The following is a 19,249-nucleotide window of genomic DNA, read 5'->3' as shown; positions in this document are numbered from 1 at the left end:
CCACTGTTCCAGCACTCTGTTCCTCGGCTCCGACAGCGGCTACCCGGTGGACGACACCCTCGCCACCGCCACTGTTCCAGCACTCTGTTCCTCGGCTCCGACAGTCGGCTACCCGGTGGACGACACCCTCGCCACCGCCACTGTTCCAGCACTCTGTTCCTCGGCTCGGACAGCCAGCCACCCGGTGGCGATGCCCTCGCCCCGCTGCTGTCCCTGTACCATTACGCATACGCCTGGGTGAGTTTTGATTGTGATGTCACTCACCCAGCGTAATGCCTCTTGCCCCCGTTCCCGCTGCTGTTTCCTGTACCATTACGCATACGCCTGGGTGAGTTTTGATTGTGATGTCACTCACCCAGCGTAATGCCTCTTGCCCCCGTTCCCGCTGCTGTTCCTGTACCATTACGCATACGCCTGGGTGAGTTTTGATTGTGATGTCACTCACCCAGCGTATTGCCTCCGTTAGTTCTCACTTAGTTAGTAGTTTGGACATTTCATCTCCCACTCTGTTTTTGTTCTCACTTAGATAGTATTTTTGGACATTACATCTCCCCCTGTGTGTTTGTCACACGAAGATATTATTACTTTGTTTTCTTTGTTTATTTGGACTGTTCTGCATCTGCTCTGTTTGTTCCCTTTTGAATATTAACCCTCTCCTCTGTTCTGCAGAGCGGCCCAGATGTTTTCCCACCAGTCCCCAGTTTCCTCCCTGTTCCCCAGCCCGCCTCCGCGGGCCTCAGTCCCCTCTGTCCCTAGTTCTCCCCTTTCTAGTTCCACCTAGTTCCTGGTCCCAAGTTCTCCCCTTCTAGTTCCACCTAGTTCCTTGTCCCTAGTTCTCCTAGTCCCCAGTTCTCCTGTTCCCTAGCTCTCCCTGTCCCGACTTCTCCTAGTCTCTAGTTCCTCTGTTCCTTTAACCTTCCCCTAGTGTTCCTTTAACCTTCCCCTAGCGTTCCTTTAATGTTTCCCCTAGCGTTCATTAACCTTCCCTTAGTGTTCCCTTTTCCTGCCCGCCTCTTAAAGGCACCTAGTTTTTCCCCTCTTGTTATATTCCTGTATTTGTGTTCTCCCTTAAAGGGACAGTGCCCTTTTTCCCTGTCTCTCAATAAATATCTGTTTCTTGGCAAACCATCATACCTGTCTTGTGTTGTGCGATTGGGGTCGGTTACAAACCATAACAAAGAGAAGAAAACAGTTTCAAAATTGCAATATTTACTGGAATTTACCAAATTTTGGTGCTATTTTTTATGAATTTTCTGTTTATAAATGTTTCAGAAGATGCAGAATTTATAGATAATTTTCATGGAATGTTCAATTGTAAACAGAATGATAATAATAATAATAATAATAATAATAATAATAACTTTAATTTGTAGAGCACCTAATAGACCACTACACTTCCGCGTTACATTGAAATCGGGGAGGAGATTGCGGGGGGAGCAAATGAATGAATGTGGATGAGAGCTGTGATGTAAGTGGTTGCATTCCTAATCGATCAGAACTAAATCGGCAGAGAAAAAGCCCATTTTTAAGCACCTATTCCCCATGCACATGCCCAGATTGCCCACGGATTGTGACGCCACGCACACCCGCCCTGGACTGTTCCATCAGAGGGCCGAGCTTCAGTGGCCAGTGTCCTTTCAGCCGAACAGGATAATGAAACAATGATCCCACTAAATGGCCAGACGCGTCTTATGGCGACATCTACAATTACCTCATTGAGTCTCCAGGTAGACTAATGTTTATATTTAAGTGCAGTGGTCTGTAGCCACTCACACTACCACCGAAGCTCCCCCCTCTGATGGAACAGTCCAGGGCAGGTGTGCGTGGCGTCACAATCCGTGGGCAATCTGCGCATGTGCATGGGGAATAGGTGCTTAAAAATGGGCTTTTTCTCTGCCGATTTAGTTCTGATCGATTAGGAATGGGTCGCGCCGTGTTCAGGAGATTCAGGCGCATACAAGTCTATTCGATCATGTCTCCAGCACCCCCACAGCCGTAGCTGCAATCACTTACATCACGGCTCTCATCCACATTCATTCATTTGCTCCCCCCGCTATCTCCTCCCTGATTTCAGAATCCCGGAAGACTATTGTTGATGAGTTGTTATGAAGAGCTGGCTACAATCCAGGAACAAAGAGATACAATTGTAAATCACTATCCATATCTTCCTCATTCCTGGTTGTGTCTGTGTGAAATCTCTCCCCAAACAGTTTCAAATGTTCTCAAGGTCATGTCCTACAAAGTATCCTCTATACAGTCTGCCCCATTGTTCTGACCAGGATTATTACATTTCTTTTGGCCTCCTTGCTGAGTCTGACGTGGACGAGAAATCCATCTATAGTCCTAGTTATCAAATTCTTGGTTTGCAATGGTTTTGCACCTTGTGGGTAAATAAAAACCCAGTTTTCATCTACAACTCCTGTTTCCTCATTGTCTCACTTCTTGGTCCCTAACAAGGAGAAGTGGGCATTCTAAACACTCTGTGCAAGGCCTCTATTAGGCGGTAAATTGTTCTTTGTTTTCACAATGTGTGCCCTCTATTGTATCGAGATACATATTCCATGTGTATGGAATAACACTCACCTTTAACATTAACTTTAAACACTTTTTAACACTACACCATATTGTATCTATTTATTAGTAGAAGATTTGCACTACCTCTCTAACTCATCTTTGCATTTGTTTGCATTGTGTACTTGTACTAGTTTGTATATTTTGTATAGTGTTTGGTCTTTCTTTTTTTAACTTTTTTACTGTCTGAAGCACAATCTCAGGGGGCTCATACAGAACCAAGCATTTCACTGTAATGTACATGTATCTTATATGTGACAAATAAGCTGGTCAGGAAGGCCAGTAACATGGTGGGAGTGGAGCTAGACTCTTCCTCTGTCAGAGAGTGTTGTGAAGGGCCAGATTAAACCGAATATATATATTTATTTATATATATATATTTAATTGTATTTGTATATTCTCTAATATTCCCTGATATCCCTTGTATATTCCTTGTACAATATGCATTGAATATCCATTCTAGCCTACTGAACATCCCATAATAGTCTCCATTCTACTATTGGTCGAGACCTTGGTGCCAGGCTGCCATACCCCTCAGACCCAGTTCAAACGTACCGCTCGACATGTACGAACAAGTCCTAGTTCCGCGTAGGAATTTGGCTACCGCACCACTAATGGGACTATTTGTTCATAGTGCGTATATATACTGCGCTACTAAAGTAGGACTTTCTTTTCAGTCCAGTTTCTTACCCTCCAATAGAGTCACAGACGTAAAGCCTCCCCGCGATGCCACGTGTGGGAGTAAGGCCAAGTTCGCCTACCATCGGTATTGAGACATCGTGTATATTAATATTTGAATAGTCATATTTGGCACTATATCGTCGAGTTGGACGTAGTCTATTAAGCTAATAATGGTCTGTTAATATATAGTGCTTCGTGCGGTGAGAATACTACCGTAGTCAGTGCCCCATCGTTTCGGGCAGAGAACTGGCTGCTTACCCAGGGTGGTTGACCCTATGTGAAGCTGCACCCGAGGAGCCCCAGAGCCAACGAGCGAGTGGACCTGTATACCGGATTATTCTACCGACGACAGCCCGCCTTCCCAGGCACGGATTATGCTTTGGATACTTTGATTATTCTATGGATAAAGACCCCCGACACTACCGTGTGTTGGAACCCCCCCCCCTGGAGAGGACACAAGGTGAGGAGACGCTCTGCAAGACGAGGTCTCTCCACATCTCTCCCCCGTGGACCGGAGAGAGCCGGCCCACAAAGAGTCCACCTGCTTTCATCTGTGGTCCAAGGATCGCCGGCGCATTGAACGGCACTACAGTGGGTTCTCCTGGGATACCCTTGGCCGGACGAGGCAGCTGGATTCTACCCCCCCCCCCCTCCTACTCCTGTCGGCTTACAATCGACCGGATTAACCCCCTCTAGTGTATCCAGCCTATAATCATTAAAGTATCATTGCTGTTATTCCTTAACTATTCCAGGTCGTATATTTACCACCTGCGCCTTCAGAGATTGGACATTATCTATTGATATACCGACGAATACTCCTTGCCATAAAAGAGCATACTATTTCAATTCATAAATGTAATTAAGTGATTAAGTGTTTAGTCTACACACCATCGCTGTGTAGGCAATAAAGACTTGTTTCTAATTCGTACATTTGTGTTGGATCCGTTTCATCTACGTGAGAGTGTTCATGATAATATATTTATGCCGTGTACTGGGTGGCCGAATATTAAGTACAAAGGTAGTGGTAGTAAGTATCATATCTAGTAATACAGTCAGGGAATTGTACCCCTCAGTTACAATTGGTCCTTCGAGCCGGAGGGTAATTAGTGTAATATTAATATAGTGTTATTAATATTGAAATGGCCTATGATGAACACTCCACGAAACGATCCTCCTAACCAACGCCCGCAGCGCGAACGACGGCTCCCTCAGTACTTAGAGGCTTACGCTGTCAGTCAACAACCTAGTCTTCTACTAACAGTAAACGCGGTAAAACTGTCTAACCCCAACGCCCAGACTACCCCGACCATAGAGGCCCCTACGGGCTCTAATGTAACTGACCAAGTTCACGGTGGGGACCAGTGGGAGCCAGACATGACTTCACACCCCGCCAGTACTGAAGAAGTAGTCCCCGATGAGTCCCGGGAGGAATACAACGCTACCGAGAGAGAACTCGGCACGGAAGAAGACGGGGAGAGCACCGTGGAGATAGAGCTCCAAGGCTCCGCAAGGAGTACCCCGAGGGAAGGCTCCCCTATACAACCGCCTTCTCCAGAGGCAGAGAGGACCCTACAGCAGGCCTTCCTCATCAGCCTGAACGCCGCTGCTGAACGCGACCGACTGCAGATCCAGCAGCGAAGCGAACACGAGCAGATACGTCTAGAAATAAGACGCATTCAGATGGAAGAGAATGTGGCCCGAGAACGAGCCGGTGCTCAACGGGACGCAGCGCGCGACAGACAGCAGTCGCAACTAATAGAACAGCTGATCAGACGGACAACACCCTCTCCCTCCGCCAGAGGCTCCAGGAACTCGTCTAGACACACCTCCAGGGCGGCATCCCCTAGCCGAGTAAACAACCCTGAACTTGACCAACAGACGAGGTCTATACCCCCCACAGACCACCTCCCCCCACCGGTCCAAGCGAGACCTAGCAACCGGGAAGGAGCAGCATATCCTGTGGAGAGGCTAAACCAGAGACTACAAGCACTGGATGACCTAACTGAAGACGAAGAGGAAGAGGAGGAGAACCGCGCCCGAAGACAGCACAGTACTCCACCGGACCAGGAGGTCCGGTACAGCCCAGGCTATACTCCCGCGGAGCTGCGCTACAGACCCCCGACTCTATACACGGGTGAGCACGACGCACGACCCGCACCGAGGAACAGCACCTGGACAAGCGGGCCATGGTACACTGCCGGTACCAGCCCATACCAAGGAGCGGGAGGAGACTCGCCTAGGAGGCCTCTCCCCCAACGCTCGCCGATGTATCCACAGTCAGCGTCATACATTGGCACGCCTATGGTACCCGACTTCACCCAAGAGAACCAGGCCCAGTATACAGAACTCCGCATGTGTCTGGAGACCATGTTGGTGGATGTATTGGATGAACGCCACAAATACGCCATCCTACTGCAGCACTTAAAGGTGCCCCGCGCACATAATATAGCGCTCGCCTACGCGACTTCCACCACCCCATACACAGCAGCGCTGGTAGCATTGGACCAGAGGTATGGGCGCATATGGGATTACGTGATCCAGGAGATCCGACACATCGACCGCTTACCCCCAGCAATAGACAATCGAGCACTGGACGACCTGTCCATCAGAGTGCAGTCCCTGGTAGGGATGTTGGGAGCGCAAAGAGAGAAGGGGAAGTATGAACTTTACGCCAACTCAAATGTGGAAAGGATTCTGGAGAAGCTGCCGCCCGCTCGTCAGGAGCGCTTTAGGCGGCAGAGGGACCACAGAGACCCGAATGGCCCCGAACCGAACCTCCTCGATCTAGCAGACTTCCTGGCGAGAGAAGTCAGCAGCCTACGGCTAGATACATTCGGACGGAGCACCCCTGGCTCCAGAGAAGGAACCAGACGACTAAATGATGGAAGAAGATCGGTGACTGTGATGCACCAATCGGAGTCAGTACCGAGCAGCAGGAGCCACAGTACCCCCTCCAGAACGGAGAAGTGGAAGATAGTGTGCCCCTACTGTGAGAAAGAACACTGGCTAGCGCAATGTGACTCCTTCCCCAAGCTGAACGCGGAGGAAGCAGGTCAATGGATAAAGTCCAACAAGCGCTGTTTTCGCTGTGCGCGCTCACACATGGCAGCCGAATGCCGCTTAAAGAAAAGGTGCACCAAGTGCGATGGAGCCCATCTGGACATACTTCACGACAGTAACAGACGGCGCCCTTCACCTGCACCATCCAGCCGCAAAGCGAGCGTCATGTACATCGATCCCGCCAGCAGCAGTGGAGCACGAGTACTCCTAAAAGTAGTGCGTGTGACACTAAGCTACCAGAATAAAGTCCTGAACACTTACGCCGTCCTCGATGACGGGTCAGAGAAGACCCTGCTGCTCGCCTCCGCTGCGGCCCAGCTAGGGCTGCGGGGAAGCGAAACCCAAATGACAATTCGGACAATAAGACGAGATTTGAAGACGATAAAGGGCGAGAATGTCTCATTCTCTATCGCAGCAAGCGGCCAGCCTGAGCGACGGTACCAGATTGCAGACGCTTTCACCAGCCAAGAAATAGGACTGTCGCGGTACACATACCCCGTCGCCAAGCTGATGGAGAAATATGCACATCTGCGCAAGTTACCGATCCCGCTCATAGACAATGCTATGCCGACCCTGTTGATAGGCTCCGACCATGCAGACCTCATTGTCCCGATAGACCGGGTTCATACCGGACCCCGAGGCTGTCCTGCAGCAGTCGAGACCCGTTTGGGATGGACTCTCCAAGGCCCGCTCGCCAAATCTCTCAACCGAAGTACAGCCACTAGATGTCTCCACTCCCGAGTCACAGAGGGAGAAACCGCACTCCTGCAACACGTAGAGCGGCTATGGAGCTTGGAACAAATGCCCTTTAAGAATGGAAAGAAAGACATTCGCTCTAAAGATGACATTTACGCCATTCACCTCCTCGAGACAGGGACCAAGAGAGTCCCGGTTAACGGCGTGTTGAGATACGCCACGCCACTCCTGCGGCGAGAAGGAATGCCTACTTTCCACGCCAAGACAGACGCCATAGAACGGTACCTGCTGAACACGGAGCGGCGCTTAGCCAAGAACCCCGCCCAAGAGAGTGTATACCGCGCTGAGATTGAGAAGCTCATCACAGCGGGACACGTCACAAAGATGGACATTAAAGAGGCTGACCAGACCACTGAATCGTGGTACGTGCCCCACCACAAGGTCCATCACAACGGTAAAGACCGCATAGTATTTAACTGCAGCTACCAGATCGGATCCCAAAATCTGAATAAAGAGTTACTGCCCGGTCCCACACTCGGCCCCTCCCTACTCGGCGTTCTACTCCGCTTCCGCCAGGAAACGGTGGCCATCAGCGGGGACATTAAAGGAATGTTCCTGCAGGTGAGATTAGTAGAGGCGGACAAGCCCCTGTTACGGTTCCTATGGAGAGAGAAGCCAGGAGATGAGCACCCAGCCATCTACCAATGGGAAGTCCTCCCCTTCGGAACGACGTGCAGCCCCTGCTGTGCGACATTTGCACTACAGAAACATGTAGCAGAGGACCCAGCAGCGGACGAAGAGGTCCGACACAGCGTAAAGAACAGCTTCTACGTAGACAACTGTCTACAAAGCCTTTCAACCCAGGAAGAAGCCGAGGCTCTCCTGATTAAACTCTGCGCCTCATTGATCAAAGGCGGCTTTGATCTCAGGCAGTGGGCCAGCAGCGATCCGCAAGTACTGCGCAGCCTCTCCTCCGAGGACAAGGCAGCCAGCAGCGAGACCTGGATGGCTACAATCCCGGGAGAAGCCCAGGAGATGACCCTGGGATTGGTGTGGCGATTCAAAACAGATTCGCTTCACTACAGACACAAGCCCCTGACTACGGAGCAGGGAAGGCCGGCGGCGGCGCCGACCACCAGACGGAGTGTGTACACAACACTCGCCCGACAATATGACCCGCTAGGATGTATTCTACCGTACACCACCAGGGCAAAAATGATTGTACGAGCATTGTGGGACAAGGACCAGGGCTGGGACGACCCCATTCCCGCACACCTTGCATCCACCTGGAGAGAGTGGGAGATGGAGCTCCACTCACTCCCAGGCGTTAATATGCGCCGAAGCTACTTCCCACCCACGGTGAGGCCAGAGACATGTAAAATGGACTTGCACGTCTTCAGTGACGCCTCAGAGGTCGCATACGGATCAGTAGCCTACTTGCGGGCCCAAGACCAAGGGGGAGAGATCTACACAGCATTTGTCCTCGCCCGCTCGAGAGTAGCCCCACGCAAGCAACAATCTATCCCACGTCTAGAGCTCTGCGCAGCCCTAGCCGGAGCGCACCTAGCCACGCTCATCCAACGTGAGCTCACCATACCGGTGTCTAGAACAATCCTGTGGTCAGATTCCACGACGGTACTCGCCTGGATCAAATCGGACTCATGCAAGTACAAAGTCTTCGTGGGAGTCAGAGTCACCGAGATTCAAGACTTAACCGAAGAGTTAACCGGAGAAACAGAGTGGCGCTACGTTGATACAAAACAGAACCCAGCTGACGTCATCACCCGGGGGATGCCCCTGGATGACCTCACCCGTCGCAATGTCTACAGTGACGGCCCCGCATTCCTAAGACTCCCGGAAGGACAGTGGCCCATGCCTATCCCGAGGGAAGCCAGTCCAGAGGAGGTGGAAATTAAGAAGTCTGTGTTCTGTGGATTGAGCACCGTAGCCTCCACCGACCCTAACATAAACGATTGCACGTCCATAGAGAGTGCACAACAAAGAACATTCCTGCGGTACCACCCGGAGTGCAAGTCCCCCGCTGATATGTCAGCAGCTAACTACGAGGAAGCAGAATTGCTTCTACTGCAGCGAGCCCAGAGAGACTCGTTCCCCGATGAATTGGCCTGTCTACAGGGAGGAAAGCCCGTCCCATCCGACAGCAGATTAATTCACCTGGCCCCCGAGAGCGACGCTCACACCCTCATCAGAGTCTACGCAGAGCCCCCAATCTACCGGATGACATTAAATACCCGATCGTATTGAACAGCCGACACAAGGTCACAGAGCTGATTATAAAGAAATACGATGAGGATGTACATCACGCAGGAGCAATGACAGTCCTCACAGAGATTGAGGGAGTACTTAACTCGAAGCCCCTCGGATATGTCTCCAGTGATGTGGCGGATATCGACCCAGTTACCCCCAACACACTCCTGATGGGGCGGCTAGATCCCACATTACCCCAGACAATGTACCGGCCTGAAGAAGCGAACGGCCGACGAATGTGGAGGTACAGCCAAGTATTAGCCGACAAGTTTTGGAACAGTTTCCTACTGCACTACCTACCGTCTCTACAGACCCGCCAGAAGTGGGTAAAGGAGAGAGACAATTTGACAGAAGGAACAGTCGTCATGATTATTGATCAATCACTGCCCAGAGCTATGTGGCCGGCCGGCCGCGTAAGCAAAGTGATCACCGGTGCCGACGGCAAGGTCCGAGCAGCTGAAGTGCTCGTCCAGGGTCGCACTTACACCCGTCCCGTGGCAAGGCTCATAGAACTGCCTCGACTCCCAGACACAATCGATGATGACCATGACCCTACAACCCTATGACTTTGTGAAGTTGACTGACCCCTACAGCAAACCCTTATGTGTAAATAGACAACGCGATTAATCTGTCTCCGTTTAACTGATTAGGTCCGGGACCTATTCAGGGGGTGGCTGTTGTGAAGGGCCAGATTAAACCGAATATATATATTTATTTATATATATATATTTAATTGTATTTGTATATTCTCTAATATTCCCTGATATCCCTTGTATATTCCTTGTACAATATGCATTGAATATCCATTCTAGCCTACTGAACATCCCATAATAGTCTCCATTCTACTATTGGTCGAGACCTTGGTGCCAGGCTGCCATACCCCTCAGACCCAGTTCAAACGTACCGCTCGACATGTACGAACAAGTCCTAGTTCCGCGTAGGAATTTGGCTACCGCACCACTAATGGGACTATTTGTTCATAGTGCGTATATATACTGCGCTACTAAAGTAGGACTTTCTTTTCAGTCCAGTTTCTTACCCTCCAATAGAGTCACAGACGTAAAGCCTCCCCGCGATGCCACGTGTGGGAGTAAGGCCAAGTTCGCCTACCATCGGTATTGAGACATCGTGTATATTAATATTTGAATAGTCATATTTGGCACTATATCGTCGAGTTGGACGTAGTCTATTAAGCTAATAATGGTCTGTTAATATATAGTGCTTCGTGCGGTGAGAATACTACCGTAGTCAGTGCCCCATCGTTTCGGGCAGAGAACTGGCTGCTTACCCAGGGTGGTTGACCCTATGTGAAGCTGCACCCGAGGAGCCCCAGAGCCGACGAGCGAGTGGACCTGTATACCGGATTATTCTACCGACGACAGCCCGCCTTCCCAGGCACGGATTATGCTTTGGATACTTTGATTATTCTATGGATAAAGACCCCCGACACTACCGTGTGTTGGAACCCCCCCCCTGGAGAGGACACAAGGTGAGGAGACGCTCTGCAAGACGAGGTCTCTCCACATCTCTCCCCCGTGGACCGGAGAGAGCCGGCCCACAAAGAGTCCACCTGCTTTCATCTGTGGTCCAAGGATCGCCGGCGCATTGAACGGCACTACAGTGGGTTCTCCTGGGATACCCTTGGCCGGACGAGGCAGCTGGATTCTACCCCCCCCCCCCTCCTACTCCTGTCGGCTTACAATCGACCGGATTAACCCCCTCTAGTGTATCCAGCCTATAATCATTAAAGTATCATTGCTGTTATTCCTTAACTATTCCAGGTCGTATATTTACCACCTGCGCCTTCAGAGATTGGACATTATCTATTGATATACCGACGAATACTCCTTGCCATAAAAGAGCATACTATTTCAATTCATAAATGTAATTAAGTGATTAAGTGTTTAGTCTACACACCATCGCTGTGTAGGCAATAAAGACTTGTTTCTAATTCGTACATTTGTGTTGGATCCGTTTCATCTACGTGAGAGTGTTCATGATAATATATTTATGCCGTGTACTGGGTGGCCGAATATTAAGTACAAAGGTAGTGGTAGTAAGTATCATATCTAGTAATACAGTCAGGGAATTGTACCCCTCAGTTACAGAGAGGAAGAGCCTTGCTAAGTTCCACGCCATCATGGACAACCCCTCCCACACGCTATACACAGACTTGGCTGATAGAAGGAGCATGTTCAGTGTTAGACTGAGACTCCCTAGATGCAACACTGAACGGCACAGGAAGTCCTTAATTCCAACAACCATCAGAGTATACAACGCTCACTGTGCCTCACTGCCTCACCACAGAGTGACAGTACAAACTCTGGTAATCTTCCTGGACTTTTGACTTCTTATTTTTACATATACACTTAAACATTTTTATTAAAGATATTCTACATTTATTACTGTAAATGTTACTGTATATTTTTGGCTGTATATTTTAGAATGTATATATTTTAGAATGTATATCCCGAACTGTATTTGTATTGTTATTTGTGATTTTTTACTACCTAAACTTTACGCAACATAGGGGAGGAGCAAACATAGCTTGCATAAGCAGCCTTCTAAACTCTAATTTGAAAATTACCTTGAAGAAAAAGTTTTCTGCCAGTGAAGTTTTGTCACAGATATTTGATGGTGAAAGTGACATAGGAGAGAATGTGTCTGAGACCCTGATTATGAGGCGTCCTCCTCTGATGAGAATGAGACCCTTAGTGCAGATGCTCCTGTTGTCTCTCAACCACAAGCAGACACGTTACTTTCCAAAAACGGAAAGTTATCATGGGCCCACTCCCCACTTGAACAACATAATATATATTATGTATGTATAATTGGGTGGGTGGGGAGGAGTAGGGGTAATGTTTTATTTAAATGGTTATTTAGGTAATCAACAAAGTAACATGAAGCACCTGAAACATACATTTGGGTAACACTTTTGATTATGATCATTTTCTGGAGGTTTAAACTGCTGGGGTCAAAATGTCCCCAAGGATAAAGAGTGTAAAGTCAATTTGAGGATAACAGGAGGGTTAACAAAACCATTTCAAATAATTTTAGCCCTGCTAGATAGAGGTAGCAAATAACTCTAAGGATGTCAATAATAATAATAAACGTTATTTGTACAAATTCCATACAAGAATTGCAGCCCAAAGTGCTTCACAGCAGAAAATACACTAGAATACATCAAATGAGCATAAAATAGACAGAATAAATGCAATGCAGAAAATTAAAATACAAGATGATAGAAGTAGATGATCGTAGTGTTCTTGGGGGCATGTAGTTGACAAGAAAATTGCCAATATAGCTTGGTCTGGTTCCATTTAGGGCTTTGTACATAAGGAGGAGGACCTTCAAATCAATTCTAAATGTTACCGGAAGCCAGTGTAATAGCCTAGCTGAGAGTTGAATAAGCTGAAATATTTTCTTCAGTCGGCTTGGAATAAAGGCATGGATCCGTTTTTCAGCATCCTTTTGATTTATAAATGGTTGTACTTTAGCTTTGTTTCTAAGGTGGAAGAATTATGTTTTTGTCACCTTGTTAATGTGGGACTTAAAGCTTACAGTAGACCTGAGTCTATGATAACCAAGACTTGTAAGCAAGGAGTAAGTTTCCCCATAATATTATTCAGCAGAATTTCTCTTGAAATTGAAATTTGGTCAATTCCAGTAAATATTGCAATTCCGAAACTCTTGAGTATCATAAATGGATTCAGCATCCCGAATAACCCCCAAAACCACTCCAACATTGATCAAGTAGTTTCCGAGATTTGTCCATTTAGGTGATTATGCAAATGTAGCTAATTATGCAAATAAAAAAAGTTGCCCAACATGTACAGGTACAACTTAGCATCCGGCAGTTTCTAAGTGCTGGTGACCCATACTATCCATATCTATCATAAAAGTTTGGTGGTTTCAAAATTTCCGGGTTCATTGTGTTGGCAAATAGACTAGTACCAAGTTGAATTATTACATTTAATGTGTAACATTAAAACACACATGTAACATATCACATTAATATCCTGTGGTCACATTAATATCCTGGGGCTAATCAAATTTACATGCAACCAGTCGGGTAGTCGCTGGATAGGGGGGTCTCGTACGGACTGGGTTCCTATAGTCCAAAACGCTGGTCTTCGGTGTTGGAGTATGTCACTCCACTTCTCCTGGCTTTGGCGATATTACAATACCGTTTTTAACTGGTAATTCACTTCACCAACGTTACCATACAGCGTTGTAGCAAAAAACAACTCTCTCCTCTCTCTCTCACTTTTTCTTCCCCAACTAACGGTATCTTTCTCTCCGTTCCAATACGTAACGTGCAGGTGAGTGGCTCGCAAACTAATGGTAACTCTTCTCCGTCCCAATACGTGCAGGTGCGCGCTGTATACAGCCACTATAGCGATATATCTCTGCATGTGGCTTTATATTTGTCGCTCAAATTAGATTATGTTTATACAAGCATTACGCCAAAGCCCACAACGTTATATAACGATATTTAAATAAGTACGATGCTCAATATCTTGATTTGATATTGTCGTTTGAGATATTCTATATTCTTTCACGGTCTGCTACAATTACTGCTGCCATGATCACCTGTTTAGAGGCTCATTTACGAGATGTTCCGCCCATGTTACCTCATTTAAATATACGCCAATTGCACGGACGCAATGCTAACGTTACGCATGAGCAACCTAATTTCATTAATTTGAGAGCGAGATGCGCCGGCTTTGCTTCGGAAAAAGCGTGCAAAGCCTCTGTGGATTCCGGCCATAGTGTCACTAATTTGCACACATTGCTGTCTGTTTTCAAAGTAGCTCTTCCTCCAAGAGTTAGCTATATATACCTTGTGTAAATGTATCCCATACTTCTCCAATTTTCTCACTAATATGCTGTGATCTATAGTATCAAAAGCCTTCTGCAGGTCAATATAAATACCAATAGAACACTCGTCATTTTCAACTGCCTTTGTTATTTCTTCTACCATCTCCATCACTGCATTATGTAGTAGTTATATTTTCCCTAAACCCATACTGGTGTTCACTCAATACTTTGTATTTGCCAATGAAAAGATCCAGTGAGTTGTTTCACAAATAATTTCAATATTTATTTTAATAATTGTCCATTTGATGCTTATCTCCATTTTTAAATATTAGAATTACCTTAGCTGATTTCATATTATTAGGAAAAACACCTCTTTGAAAAGAGATTGCATATAGGTCAAAGGTAATAGAATCAATTACTTATTACTTATTAATTATATACATTTCATTTACCCCACAAAGGAACATAGAACTGATATTACCATTAACCCTTTAATCACCAATGACGTGTTAAGACGTCATTCCTCGCCATGCGTAATCTGCCAATGGCGTTTTACAGCGTCTTTGAGATCAATATTTAAAAAATCTGTCATGGTAATCATATTTCACCGACGGATCCTTGACGGGTGCTGGGGATCTCCACTCAACTCTCCAACGGTTCAATATCGCCACCTGGTGGCCAATCGCCAAACCGGAAGTGGGTAAGTGGGGCCGGAAGTGCTTGGTGTCCCTCATATTCCGTCGCTCCCGGGACTCCATCTTGACACACTGGATAATCGATCGGTTGCCATAACTCAATAAACAACGTTATTTGGACGTATATATTATTATACAACCCGGAAATGGTTCATCTAGATCAACATCCCATAATAGCAAACTTTTTGACCCACTCTCATCGCCCAACGCTACGAGGAGACTGGGGTGAGTTTCAGCGTTTTTCTTTACCATTTTCGATACAAACTGCTCTGATCAATATATCACCCATACTACATAAATCATTTAACGTCGGTCATTGAATTATAAACGACCCCCCACCCCTCCGGTCACCAGCAGATGATGAGTCATGACGTTTAGGACCTTGTACAATTGAAATTTTTTATCTAGCGTCAATCGCTATCAAACTGCATTTGATAATATAATATATGCATAAATGGCTATAACTCACGTTCTATGAATTACTGCAGAAAACAATGAAAACATATTTATACTCTGGACGGTATTTTAGTATGAATGTGTGAATGAAAAAGTAAAACGTTCCTACACCCTGAACAATAGCTAATCGATGTTGAATGGGCCATAGTAATGTCAATTTAGCAATACAATTTAAAAAGTTATAGCCCTGCAAAGTAGGTGAACATCTCCATAGACAAATAGAGCTGGCAGTGATCAAACATTAATGGATATAAGCGTGGCAGAGAAAGGGTTAATCAGATTATCAAACATATCTTTTTGATCCTCAGGCACAACAATCTTGCTGGCCAAAGTAGTTCCAACACCCACAAAATAGTCATTGAAATCTTCAACGATGCTTTTTACATTGTCCACTTTAGCATCAGAGCTATTTAGAAAATAACTTGGAAATTCTGATTTATAACCTCTATTCCGAATAATATGATTGATTATTTTCCAAGTCCTTTGTATATTATTTTTACTGTCCTCTAATATTTTATTGTAGTATGTGTACTCTGTACTCTCATACTGGAAGTCAGTTTATTCTTATAGAGCTTGTATTTTTCTTTACTTTTACTGGTTCTCAGTTGTAAATATTTGTAAATACTGGACATGCCCTGCCGGTCAAACTGAAATACAAGACCTAGGATGAACCTAGGAGGCTGAATATATAGCAGAGAGCAAGATAGAGAGAGAGAGAGAGAGAGAGAGAGAGAGAGAGAGAGAGAGAGAGAGAGAGAGAGAGAGAGAGAGAGAGAGAGAGAGAGAGAGAGAGAGAGAGAGAGAGAGAGAGAGAGAGAGAGAGAGAGAGAGAGAGAGAGAGAGAGAGAGAGAGAGAGAGAGAGATAGAGAGAAAGAGAGAGAGAAAAGAGAGAAACAGAAAGAAAGAGAGAGAGATATTGCTTTGCTCTTCTCTCCTCTCTTCTGCTCTCTGCTAACAGGGCAAGAGATGGAGTTACATGAGAGGGCTGTGTGTGTGTGTGTGTGTGTGTGTGTGTGTGTGTGTGTGTGTGTGTGTGTGTGTGTGTGTGTGTGTGTGTGTGTGTGTGTGTGTGTGTGTGTGTGTGTGTGTGTGTGTGTGTGTGTGTGTGTGTGTGTGTGTGTGTGTGTGTGTGTGTGTGTGTGTGTGTGAGCGAGCGAGCGAGGCCCACCTCATTCCCGATTATGTCAATCTTATGCTGGACCTGAGGGACCCACTGGCGTATGATGGCGAACAGCTCAGGGATGGTAGTCCCAGGGTCCATTAGAATCTCCAGACACGCAGGATCATTAGGATCAAAGAAGGTAAAGGCTGGAGAGAGAGAGGGGGGGAGAGAGAGAGAGAGAGAGAGAGAGAGAGAGAGAGAGAGAGAGAGAGAGAGAGAGAGAGAGAGAGAGAGAGAGAGAGAGAGAGAGAGAGAGAGAGGAGGCATTAACAGGAGAACTGGCATACGAGTACTGACTCATACCAAGCTTGTGATTTGTGAAGCTGTGGTTTGAAATCCTGGACAGTTCGGCATAAATCATTCCTAAATTCAACTACAAGTATGGATAGACACCATGAGACTGTGGGTATAAGTATGCCATTGGCCGACTATTTCCCCCCCCATCCTCTATCTGCCACACTATTTTGTAGGGATGGGATAGAATATTCGAATAGTCATTCAGTTATTAAGATCGATTTCATTTTTTAGGGCGGCTGGGTGGCGCAGCGGACATTGCGCTCGTCACCAACGCAAGAGACACCGGTCTCGAATCCGGCTGTCAGCGTTGCCTCCGGCTTGGGCCGGCCGTCATACTGACTCAATTGGCAGAGTTAGCGGGAGGGGGGTCGAAGGGTGGTAGTCTGGTCGTTGTAAACAGGGGGCGCCTGCACAGCAAAGACAGGAAAATGGTGTGAGCCTCCTACACGTTACTCCTCGCCAATGAGAGTCCGCGCTGGCAGGTGAAAAGAAGTGACTTGCTGCCTCCACATGTATCGGAGGGGACATGTGATGGGATTCTATCCTCCCTACGACCGGCCAGTCGCAACAATCAGGACAGGGGAGGGAGAATTGGCACGAGAGGAAATTGGGATGGGAGAAAAATCACAGAAAAAGGGGGAGAAAAAGTAGATACAAATTAAAAATTAAAAGTTCATGCCATAAATCCATCTCTACAGAATGTATGAATTAATGTTGCGTTTTTTTCCAAATGTAGCCAAGAGTAAAGATCCTAACCCTGTCAAAACAGCAGTCAAAGTGTATATTTTCAGCACTACGTTTGTTTACTAATGGTTTTAAGTGTTATTAGTGAAATATGAGTTGTAGAAATCTAGTCGTAAAAAGGCGAATATTCACGTAAGGAAATTACGCCGCCATTTTGTTTGTAGTCCTATGAGGAGAGGAGACCCAGGACTTTCGATGGGCTTTCAAAAAAAAAAAAAAAGACACTTCCTAGCTCATGCCAGCCCCTGTCAATCATCTGACTGGATTGACTTTTTTATTTCTCTTATTTTTCAGGATTATCTCCCACAACCTGAACGTTATTGCCATAAAACAGAACGCAGTTAGTTTCTCTACCTTTCTGTGAACGTCTAGCAAAAAAATTAAAATGGTGGAGAAATGTACATTATAAAAAAGTAACTGTACTTACAGTAGATTTCATTCACAGTTTGAGAATCACGCCTGGTGATACTAAATCCAGATTGAACTCTGCCATTGGAAAGGGGAGATTTGACCCGATCCATAGATGTGCGACTTGGCCATAATAAGGTAATTTATATGTGTTACGAAGGATCAGATTAAACCGAATATATATTTATTACTTGATATATATTGCATAGTATTTGTATATCGTCTGATATCCTGTCGTATATTTATCTAAATAAAACCTGTAAATTAAACAATAGAAATTATGCACATATATGAAATAGCAAAGAACTAGGTTATTTTCTCTTAGAAAAATAGAGACTCACAGCCATGCCAAATCACCTGTTAGGTTAACCATACATTTGAGTCAACAAGAAGGCTGTTAACTGGCCTCAGTCTAAATGGTGACAGATGGCCAAAAGCTACCTTGAGATGTACGGAGGGGAAACACTGAATACAGGTCAGGGAAGGACAAATGTGGATAGCCTTCAAATAAACTGAGACCAGCAGAAAAACGTGTTTGTGTAAGGTTTAGAAGAGATTTTATGACTACACAGCCCCACAGTTCAAAGGAAGGGTGATCGTTTCATACAGATGTACTGAGACCACAGGATGAAACCTCTTTCCCCACACAACAAAGTGGGATGGAGGGCCCAATACTTAACTTTAAGTCAGGCCTGAAGGCCAGCACCAGAGTTCTGTTTACTTTAGCTAAGCAGTTCAAACAGGCCATTATTTCAATCGGTATGAGGGTCGCATTCAGGGACACTTGGGTAGATCATTCTAAGAGAAGACTAGTTCCTGTCCCCTCTGTAAGGTCACCTTGTAACGCTGTTTCGCAAGACCCAAATGACTCACTTAGAGGGGAGACCTTCTAGCCAATAGAAAAGCAGGCTCTCTGGGGTGACGGCACTGGATGGGGCAAGGGTGGGGGGGGATTCTCTCTTCTCTATAAAACCTACAGGTTGAATGATGGAGGGGAGACAGAGACACGGAGACACCGAGACGCAGAGAGACCCGCAGAGAGAACGGAGAAGCAGAGACGGAGAATCCACCCCACCAGAGTTCGAGAACAGAGCCGAGAAAGAAACCTTCGAGACGAGCTGATTAAGAAATAGAAATAATTGATTGCTGTAAACCTGATTGATTAAGCTGTTGGATATTCCAATAAAGCAACGGTCAGAACCGTTTTCACCCGCAGCGCTGTCTCCGCCTCCACGTGATTTCCAACGGACCACATTTGAATGAACTGTTACTTTAACGGGAAATACAACGAGCAGAGTAAGCTATTCCACTATACATTAGAGAACGAGCATATAGCTATAACATAGAATCATTGAGAAGATACATTAATCCCTTGTGTATTCTTTGTAC

General features: G+C 46.3%; 1 protein-coding gene across 1 annotated transcript in view; it reads right to left on the bottom strand.

Moving 5' to 3' along the window:
* The window catches only part of clip3 (CAP-GLY domain containing linker protein 3), a gene marked incomplete at both ends in the record, with an annotated part of 131,511 nt that overhangs the window by 92,092 nt on the left and 20,170 nt on the right, over positions 1-19,249 (bottom strand). The window contains one exon of the mRNA XM_084335032.1: positions 16,418-16,557. Coding sequence (XP_084191158.1) covers positions 16,418-16,557 — 140 coding nt within the window. The remainder of the gene's footprint in view (positions 1-16,417; positions 16,558-19,249) is intronic.

The sequence above is a fragment of the Notolepis coatsorum genome (genome assembly GCF_963971535.1).
Source record: "Notolepis coatsorum genome assembly, chromosome: 1".
Classification (NCBI taxonomy): Eukaryota; Metazoa; Chordata; class Actinopteri; order Aulopiformes; family Paralepididae; genus Notolepis; species Notolepis coatsorum.
Note: the sequence above shows the minus strand (reverse complement) of the source record. Positions and strands in the feature narration are given on the sequence as shown.